At 37.9% G+C, this 10,426-nt stretch overlaps 1 protein-coding gene and 1 long non-coding RNA gene across 3 annotated transcripts; one reads left to right on the top strand and one right to left on the bottom strand.

The window, feature by feature from the left end:
- Positions 1–2,956: 2,956 nt before the first annotated feature.
- Positions 2,957–10,300, top strand: LOC132904976 (leucine-rich repeat-containing protein 20). 2 transcript variants are annotated; one of them, XM_060955852.1, is made up of 4 exons: positions 2,957–3,928; positions 8,665–8,808; positions 8,970–9,137; positions 9,213–10,300. In XM_060955852.1, exons 1-4 carry the CDS (start codon positions 3,772–3,774, stop codon positions 9,374–9,376), a joined length of 633 nt encoding a protein of 210 aa, XP_060811835.1. In that variant the 5' UTR covers positions 2,957–3,771; the 3' UTR covers positions 9,377–10,300. The 2 variants fall into 2 exon arrangements, with proteins under 2 accessions (XP_060811835.1, XP_060811836.1); XM_060955853.1 differs by lacking the exon at positions 2,957–3,928 and adding an exon at positions 7,574–8,051.
- LOC132904979 (uncharacterized) lies at positions 6,295–7,577 on the bottom strand. The gene is made up of 3 exons (XR_009657707.1): positions 7,424–7,577; positions 7,116–7,230; positions 6,295–6,916 (listed from the first exon to the last, which is right to left on the bottom strand). It is a non-coding gene; the product is annotated as an uncharacterized LOC132904979 (long non-coding RNA).
- Positions 10,301–10,426: the final 126 nt, after the last annotated feature.

Here is a 10,426-nt window from a genome sequence, read left to right as displayed (position 1 = left end):
ATCTATCGGTGACGATGATCTTTCCGTTTAAACTAAACTACGTGGAAGATCCGAATTCTTGGTAAATATGAAAATACTCGAAAAACGGAGACGCAGTAACTTGCGGGCGCACAAAGAGTCAACGTCAGAGCCAAAGATTTTATAGGGCCAATGTTCGCGGTCAAACAGAGACGTTTTGCGAAGGTTTTTCGAGGATTATAATCGCGGGAGGCCAGATTTTGCATCGTAAAAGCAAGGAAGAAGATAGCTCGTAATATAGAATTTTCAACGATTCGAATGTCATTTTGTTTTTCACTTGAACGTGAATGGACGAACGTTACCGGTCAATTCTATCGTATTCCCCGTGCGATACTTTTCATTTGCACACGGGCGTACGACTTCCCAAGATTCAGAAAAATTTACTGCGCGAATTATTCGTGGAACATGATGTTTCTTTCTGACACGTGTTGGCAGATCACAGTTGGCGTAAAATCAGAACTCGGCAGTCTTGACCGGATGTAAAATTACGCGTCGTTTTAAAAACGTAAAGTCATCGAATTCACAAAGAGAATGTATGTATGTACGCGTATCGAGCAAATACAGATTTTACGTTCGTTATTACGGATTAAAAGGTCGATCAAGGATCCTTCTTTAAACATGAAATGGGTCCATATCGTTGGAGACTGAAAAACCGCGAACATCTTCCTTGTTGATATATGTAAATGTACCATATATATATATATATTATATATGTATATATGTATATATATATATATATAGAGAGAGAGAGAGAGAAGAGGAAGAAATCATTTGGGGGAAAGAGAGAAAAAGAGGGTATACACGTGCATGGACCGCGTGCATCGATCTCAGCACGATACAGCGTAGCTTATATCTCGCGCACGTTCATGCGAGAGTCAATACGAATACGACGACTGAAAAGTCATGGGGGATTTTGGCCCGCGAATCTATTCTCGTCCATGAAATGCACGCGCAGTATCCTCTGGCCACGTGCCAAACATACCGAAGAATCGTATAAACATTTTATCCCTGTTGGGCACTGGACTCTGCAATGAATGGAGAGAAAAGATCTGCATGGAAAAGTAAGGACGCGATTGATTTTTCTTAAGTACCTCTCCGCGCTAGTTCACCATTAAATCAGGGATAATCGGAGATTCGAATCTACCATTTTCTTTTTGTTTTTTTTTTTTCTTGTTTCCATAGTTTGGTGAGAATATTCGATACGATTGGTAACGGATGAGTCATAAAGATTTTCTTTTCCAGAATACCGCGTGATCGAGCGAACGAGAGATTCTTTCGAGAGAAAGGCGTAGAAATACGTTGTTTAATGCGGTGAAACGAATACGCTTTTCGATCTCGCGACGTCAGCCAAAACACGCGCATTCGATGTTTTCTTTTGTCTGAAAAGATGCCCTGGCAGTATCACTTATTCCAGATGCTCCTTCTAGCTGTTTATTATCGCGATGAAACGACGATGCACGTGTCCGTATGCGGTCTTTTTTATAAACCATCGCTTAACGGAAGATTAATTGTATTTTATATTTTCGAATATTTCTCGACGAATTGTTCCATATCCTTTCCCATAGATCGTTAACTCTTGTCCAAGATAACGAAGATATATTTAGCAAGTTTGTCGATCGATTTACTTTTTATAGTCTGTTCCAAAGAAATACGTCGAGAAATTTTCCGAATGGTAACGCGTGTTCGTTTCCATTGTCGTGCGAAACGCATACGTGCCATTTTTATATCGCGTTGTTTGCGAAGAAATACATACGAAGAAAAGTGAAACAGAATGGTTACTGGAAAAGTTCGCCACCGATGAACGAACCAGCAATAATGAACGTTCGCAATGGCGCAGTAGGCATCGTGCCGAACGGATGGTTCGTCGTATTTTCGACCTTGGATTTAGACGATGTTTCAAGCGAATATTTTGCGAAGAGGAATGGAAAGGTGAACGGAAAGAACGGAACAAAGCTTTCGTCACGAAAAAAGGAGCGGAAGCGTATGAAAATCGTGTGCGTTGAACATTTTTCATTTTGAATCTTGTTCGCTTCCTCATCCTTACCGCGTGAGCTACGCCGCTAATTGCACATTTATGTAACGACACGATTCGATATACATATATATGTATATTGAATGTATTTCATATATATATACATATATATGAAAATAAAAAGAATAAAAAAGTATTTGAACAACGACAATCGAGGAATCGTCTGTACATGCGGTTGTATAATAATTTCTTAATCCGCTGTATAATTTCTTTCAGCTAATCTATCATCGAACGTTTCCCCTTTACGCTTCGTACGCATCTGAGAAATTTCGTTCGCTTTTACAGTATTGCGTAAGAATTCTGGACGTATGGATAAATATGAAACGAAAAATTGGCTCGCCACGGATCTTACGATCTTTAGACGGTTCTTTATAACATGTCATGAATTATAGATGAAAGAAACGTGGAATTAATTAAAATGGCAAGTCGAAAGAGGAACAGAATTTGGAAGCTCGTAACGAAACGTTGGTAGGAAGTTGGCCGGCGTCATTCGTAGAGTCACGTAAACGTGTAGACGCTTTCCAAACTTACACGCACGATATCTAGGTTTCTTTCGAGTGCAGGCACGATCAAAAGAACCTCAATCTCGATAGAACGTGCAATTAGATGAGTCATCCCGTTCCGCGAGAACTTTTGCATCGAGTATTACGCTTCTCCCTGCGACGATCCCTTCCTGTTTCCGTCGATCTTACGTTCAGACTTCCTTCGTCTATGTCACAAAGGCCTTCGAATAGTCGTATTTACGCGCCTATTTCTGTACGAAGAAACTTCAATGCCGTGTTTAACGTAGTTCGACTCTTAAGAAGCGTAACGCGGAAAAGCTACACACAAACGGTCCACGAAAATTCATCCTGTTCTTTCTTCGTTGAAAGGACAATGACAATGCGAACTCTGAAACGAGACGTGTTCCGATAGCTGGGACCTTGACTGCACGTTCGTGAAAATTCTAATTCCAATTTCGACAGGTTGCAGGCCGAGTGCACCTGGCGGTACATATGCGTTGTGGCACCTACAGTTGTTTTCAAACAAAGAGAGGGAGTTGAAACAAAGTAGTCAGCTGATTCGAGATGCATCTTTGGTGGGAGACTCTGCTACGAAGGCTTAAATAGCACCGCGTGGAGTTCTGCACTTCAGTGCCAGCCAGCGTCACCTGAAACACTCTCGTTTCGATATCTTGCCCCTTACTTTCTGAGAGTTCTTCGAGTGCGGGGAAAAACAGAAAATCGCAGGAATCTCGCAGCTTCGTGAAAGATCGAGGACACAACGATCTCGTCTCAGACGCGATCGGTTCATCGATGTTCTCAGAAGCCAACGCTTCTTCGTTGTTTCCTCGATAAACATACCGACAACATTTGCGACCACAACGCTAAAAGTTCGCATTAGACGCGATAGTTTCAAGCAACAAGTATCTCGTCGGAAAAGTGCGTTTCAAGCGTTCTTTGTGTACGATCAGAAGGTTGCGTCCCGAAACATGATTGTTTTTTAATGCGCGAGGAAGAAGTGGAGAGAATCAAGAGTGCTATTGATACTTCGAGGAAGAAACCGTAAAAGCGTGTACTTGATCACTGTGCAACGAGTTCGACAGTGATTAGACAACTTTGAAGAGATTCAGTGATCGTTCGATTCCGAATAAATAGAATTTCTAGACGAGTTTCTTTCTTTCGTTTAAAACTCTACAAAGATTTTTCCACGTCCGTCGTACATAAACAAACGTAGAAGAGATGAGACCACCCGCGTACAATGCCGACGATGTGCAACAGATTTCTCAGGAGCAAGGAGAGAGGAACGTGGCTATGGCTGTTTGCGTCCAGTTGGCGGGCCGAGCGATAATTAGGGTAGTTTCCCGGTGCGAAGAGGCGCAGGACAATTGTAATCTAGGTGGGTCAAATCTATCGAATTGTACGATTTCCTATCTTTGATGACGTTCTAATCTGTTTCGCCTCCTAACATCGACAAAGTTTCCACTTGCTGGATTCTCGAATGTAAAACAATAAATCTGCAGAAAAAGTTGATCTTTGATCTGATAGAAAAATACAAATAACTCTTTTAAGACAAAAAAGGCATAGTTTTTTTTTTAGGAACAAATGAAAAACTATTAATAAAAGAGCAGACAGAAAGGTGTATTTTTCCTTACTAGCGTTGACTCGAGAAACTACTTCGCTAACGTAGAATTGGTTAGCGAAACGTAATTGTTTACTTCGCGTTTGATACTTTCTACGCTACGATATCTTTCCGCCTTTGAGGTATTACACTTTCGCTCGGTTGAGAATTTCATTTGGGGAAAGAAAACGTGCTGGAACATTCGTCGAGTGATATTCGCGTTTCCATGATTCTCTAAAAATTAGACCAAGATGTTCTTCTCGATTTACACTTACTGTACGATCGACGATCGAAAATGCTACGATTGTTTCACGAAACAGAGAACAATTCGCATAATGGACTGTGCACTTTTCGTCGTGTATATGATAATAAAAGCTCAGATAAGATATCGGATAATGCTAAAATTGTATATGTTTTTTCAGAAAAGTATACTCAGACTAATTCCTTATCACCTCCACGCTCACGTTTGTTCGAATCCGGTCTAGTGGATTATTTCTTAATCGATTTCATTGAAAATTTTTGCTTGTACATGTACTTGCAGTTAAGCACGAACTATATATCGCAGATCGGATAAATCGTAAATCTTACGCAGGTTGTTTAAGTTCGCTAGCTGTTTGTAACGCATGGCCCGATCTCCTACTGGTATAATCGACTCGCAACAGTACATTTGCCGGTAATGTAATTTGCTCGACTCCCTATTGCACTCAAACATGGCAAATAATTTTCTTAATGTGTGCAAAATTGTGAAAGCAACTTGATGTTCGCTTATAACATAAACTAAATTGTTTACATGATAAATATGGAATCGCAAAGAAATTGTTCCATCGCAAAATAATTTTGATCGTTTTGCCTCCACAGGAGGCATTATCGATAAATTACGAACGATCGAATAATAAATTAATAGACGTCGTGTCGTATCGAGCGACCTTAGAACTCGCTCGGTTAGAGTTTAGAGGACTAATATAGTTGGCAACTCGATACGCGTTTCTAGCCGGCCTTGATTCGTTGTTTCGACTGACCCGTAACCGTAACGAGCTCGATTTTCAAACTACCGTGACAAACTAGGTTCACCAGTACGCTAAACGTCACCAGTACGCTAATGTCTTCCGCGTCGATACTTACTTTTCAAACCACCGTATAGATCATGCGACTCGCTTCCTGATTCAACCTGGAAGTAAGAGCGAGTCTCAGTCCTCTCCTTATCTGCCTATCCGGATAGATTCGAGACCTTCCTCAATGTCGTCTCATCCAGGCTTGTCTTGAATCGATCTGTATCGGGTGTTACCTTGTCTCTTCGTTGTTTCTTTGTTTGTTAATTATTTTAGACGAACTCTTATAACGCCTTAATTACGTTCTTTTTCTCTTAGCTCTATCGCGATTAAGAACATTACTGTCAAGCCGTCAAAAGTAAATACGAGATTTCTAATCGGTAACTGGCGAAAGTCTCGAAGCGGAGAAAATGAGAGCGAGAGGTACTTGGCAGCCACGTTCAAGGAGTCACTCTACGTCCGAATGCGCATTTCTGTAACAACGCTTGTAGCGATACTTGAGAAAAATTGTTTTGACAAGAAGCATCGGACCAACAACCAGAAGCGATACATTTTCTTCAATTTTCCCACATATAATTGGTTATAGTCAGCACTGAATTGCGTTATCAAGAATTTCTTTGTCATTTAAGAGTTTATTCTAATTCTATTTCTTTAAGTTCGGCATAAGATAATTAAAAGTATCTTTTTATTCTACTCTATATAAATGTCTTTCATCTTTACCGACATAGTATTACTAATCGAAAATGCAAAAGAGATGTTATAACGTTAGCTCGTTAGGTGATAGGGATATCTAACGTTAGTATGATGCATTAGGCAAGCATACGTAACAGGTGGTCGTGTTCTTTGCTGCGGTAGCGGCTCGTGCATCAATTCGAATAAAAGTGAAATGCTCGCTCCGGCTTCTAGCATAGATAATTGGTTGGATAAACATTGCGTTACACAACTCTCGTATCCGGTCTTTGTTCCTTAAGCTATCCAACCATCGATCCGAACACGTTGCAAATTTTGTCTTTATGAACGAAGCTTAAAATAATACGATTACATCGTGTACCGTATAAATGCAGTACCAATACAAACATTTTTATGACGTCCGAGCCGTTATGTTTTCTTTGCAATTTTTTCATTCTTTTACAATACCTTGCATTGCATTTTAACTATATTAATAAAAAATCTTAAGTTTGTAAGCACTTCAATAGTGGCTATTGATATTATTGTACGATATATGGATGCGTCAACTTGTGAGTCAACAGTCGGCCAACAGGAAGATCTATTGTACGTTTTGGAGGCATTTGTGCATACGAAAGGTCAATCTCGGAATAGTGAACCGCTACGAAGCCCTGGCAAAGTAAATGCTCGCGCTTTGCATGTCACACGAGAGTCGTTTCTTCTTCCTGATCTTTTTACATGTATCCACGACAAAGTGTTAATGAACTACTAAGCTGTTACGTCATCGTGTTATTTTCATTGTTGTCCCATTATTTTTTAATACATTCAAGTGAGATTTTTGCGTAGCAAAACCTTACTTCTCATTGTTTTCTTTCAATAAAACTAGAATTTCATCTTTCAAATTTTTTGTCATATGGATCCGACGATAAAAGAATCGGGCTTACCCGGGCATGCAAACTTAGTTAACTCGTAGCGTTATTATTTGTCCAAAGTATAAAACTTGTGCTTGAATAAGTGAGTCAGCTTGCAGTTTTATCACTCGACCTGAACGCTGTTCCATAAAAAATATTTACATTAGTGAGCGTATTATGAATATTTAATAAATGCGTATGATCGAAATAGACTTATTTCGTAAGAAATCGGAGAATTATTAATTTTTATGCGAACATACAGCATTATTTTTTCATATGTAAAACATGGACGATACTGTATATTTTCATAGCCATGAGATAAAATACGAGTGTATACACCTTGTGCACTATATGAATACAGGTACGCGAGGCGCCACCATGTATGGAAACGTAACCTTAAATGGTAGCTTGCCACCAAAGCCATTTACTACTTTATAGCAAAAAGTCATCGCCACTGTCAATACAAACAGTAAAACACAGTCAGGTAGTTGACTCAGTTAACAGCGTTGAAAATCTTTTCGTTTGAAATATAATAAAATACGAAATTGTCCTGTTTGAAAGCTTGAAATAGACAATGATGTTAAAAAATGAGTACGAAAGAAATATAGTTTCGTTGTAGCAAAGTTTTCAAATGTTCGATACTGTACCTATGAATCAATTCCTGAAGTAATGTATAATATGTTATCCTGTACGATGTTAAGTATCACGAACTACAAATATATTGTTTCTGTAACAAAATTAATCGGCTTAAGTCGTACATAAACATTTGCAATAATATAAATCATAAAAATATTACTTGACGCGAAACAGAAGAAGGCATAACAAAATCAGAACTAAACGCGCAAGCGCCCGAAAAATGGCGACAAGATTTTCTAGCGCAATATCGAACAAGCGAGTGTCCCGCATCCATTTTCATATCGCTAAAACGCTCCTAAAATTTGTTTTTGTCGTATTAAAATTCAAATTAGATAACAATAAATTTAAATTTCAATCATTAAGAAAATATGATACTACGAATATCAGAATGTATCGAACATTTTACATTATCGTCATTGATTTCCACGTCACAATATCGTAGCACGAATTTCCGGAAAGTAAAGTGAATGCCAAGGTCATCAAACGCATGCTATTTATTTCTGAAATTCGTCGAAAATAAATGTTTCATATAAAGGTGGCGAGACGCCTAACTTGAGTCAGTTTGCCTCAGCAAGATGGCGAACGCCGTCACGAGAGTAGTGTTGCGCTGCGAGGATGCACAAGAAACTAACAATCTTGGTAAATTGTACTTTGTAAAATATTTAAAAAATCGCTTACATAGACTGTCAAAATCACGATTCTCGTAAACATTTAAGATTAGTCTGTTTAAATTAATCGTCATTGTAGATACTTTAATTTAGTTCATGACCTAGTTTTCGCTGCTACAGGTGCATCGCGGGTTTTATAAAAAATCTTATGTGTTTATCCAAGCTTTTCGCGTTTTCAATATAATTTCTATGTGCTTAAGCAGATTATATTCGATCTGTAACTTCGAAAGTAAGAAACAATAATCGAAAAGTATGCAAACTGCTATTGTTATCGTCGCGGAATATTGATACACTGACCTAGTTCGACAGCTGATCTGTCAAGAACACAATACGACCGGGCGTAATATCTTCGTGCTCCAGTTGTGAAAATTGAACGCATCGCTATTTTTTATGACATGTAGTTCAAATATATATGTATAATACATAGAATATATATGTTTAATATAGCGTTAATAATGTCTTGTTTATATAACTGTTGATGTGTTTAATTTGATCAGATATAGATTTCGGAAAATATTTTTTTTCATGTGTGGAACGAAGTAATTACGTAACGCTTTTTAACGTTACCATTTTATATTTTTCAGATCTGTCAGAATGCCAACTAATGCAGGTACCTGATGCAGTTTATCATTTAATGAGACACACAGAGTTAAAAAGATGTAATCTGTCAGGGAATGTGATAACAAAAATTCCACCAAAATTTGCAGTCAAGTTCTCTCTGATTACTGGTAAGTCGATTAATATTTGTTTTTAACTAAATATTCGTACTGTTAATTTCCTTTTCGTCTCTATTATCATCTTGTTTTCGATAATTAAAGAAAATTTTATCTCTTTTTTTAAGCTGAAAGGTATCACTGTAATACAAATTCAAACACGTAATCGTTTCTAGAACTGAACCTGAGTCATAATCAAATGAGTAAGCTACCAGAAGAACTTGCTGAATTGCAAGCTTTAGAAAGGTTGGATATATCGCATAATACGTTCATCGCTTTGCCACCCGTTACATGTCGGATACCACAACTCAAGCGGCTTCTTGCTAACAACAATTCGATTATTGGTAAGCATTACTTATTTTGTTACATAAAGTTTGTTATCGATATTATTGGTAATTTTGATAATTTTATTTTTCTAGATATAGACGTTGAAAGACTCAGGCACGCTCCCGCGTTGGAATTTATTGATCTTCAAGCCAATCCATTAACGGCCAGGATGCACGATCTTCTAAGTACTTTAACTCGAATTAAAATTGAACTGACCCCTCGACAAGTCGAAGAATGGGAGGACCTCACTATTTGAAGTGAATCCATAGTTCAAAGAAAACAATAATATCTGCCAAAGCAGCTGATCGTCGAATAATCGTTCTACATGGACGTAGTTTGCTTCCATTACTATTGACTGAGATTGTTCAAAAGTTCGCAGATCGTTACGCGAATTCCGAACAAAAGCAAGTATTTTGTACAGTGACAAAAAAGCACATGACTGATCGATAACAGGTGTGATGATATGCGGCAAGAATCATCGGTAAATGGAACTCTCTCCAGTTGATGTTTCTTATAATCTGTACTTAAGGATAGACTTGCCGCGTACCTGGAACTTTCTTCATTGATCTCGTGGATAGCGATTGATTGTCACTTCTTTTACTCTCGTTTTGTACCGTGTGGATTTTTTTAGATATTATTACGCTGCTCGCTCATTTGGCCCGCGGAATGCTGTGATCCATGTATGTGTAACATCGCGAGCTGCCGATTCAATTTACTACCATATTTTTACTAACTCCAAATAAGTATCCTGTACATTTAAGATATGTTTTATTATTTTTTATGCGTGGACTTGACACACTGCGACATATGTAATAAATCGAACGACTGCCAATATATAGGCGATCTATTACTGACATTTTCGCCATAAATCGATCAATACTTTTGATTTTATAAAACATTGAAAAGAAAAAGAGAGGAATGAGAAGTATAAATCCAATGTACCGATTAGAATATACAAAAATTCGTTATTTTCTTTTGTTTAGATACGTGTCTTATGGACTGGTAAGAATTTACAGGAACAATTGTATTTAATTTATATAAACGATATGTACATTAAACTGTATTATGTATTAATTGTAATGTAGCTCTGTGTATATGCACAACAGGTATCAGAATGTATTGCTCTGTATTTCTGATCTAGTCAATTGTCCGCGAAATGTTACAATATACTTTAAGAAAACACAGTTCTCCTTTATTTTTCCTTCTAACTCACTTCCTTCCTAATGGGAAAAAGGATGTTAAGGAGTAATAGACGGATACGTTGGATTTGCACGCTAGTGTCTCGAACCACGTTATATTGGTTTAG

The sequence above is a fragment of the Bombus pascuorum genome, chromosome 3 (genome assembly GCF_905332965.1).
Source record: "Bombus pascuorum chromosome 3, iyBomPasc1.1, whole genome shotgun sequence".
Lineage (NCBI taxonomy): Eukaryota > Metazoa > Arthropoda > Insecta > Hymenoptera > Apidae > Bombus > Bombus pascuorum.
Note: the sequence above shows the minus strand (reverse complement) of the source record. Positions and strands in the feature narration are given on the sequence as shown.

Excerpts from the sequence above, each read along its gene's own strand:
- LOC132904976 (XM_060955852.1), top strand. The coding sequence starts at position 3,772 with ATGAGACCACCCGCGTACAATGCCGACGATGTGCAACAGATTTCTCAG. Across the intron at positions 3,929-8,664 it reads GCAGGACAATTGTAATCTAG|ATCTGTCAGAATGCCAACTA; the intron begins GTGGGTCAAATC and ends TATATTTTTCAG. Across the intron at positions 9,138-9,212 it reads TAACAACAATTCGATTATTG|ATATAGACGTTGAAAGACTC; the intron begins GTAAGCATTACT and ends TTATTTTTCTAG.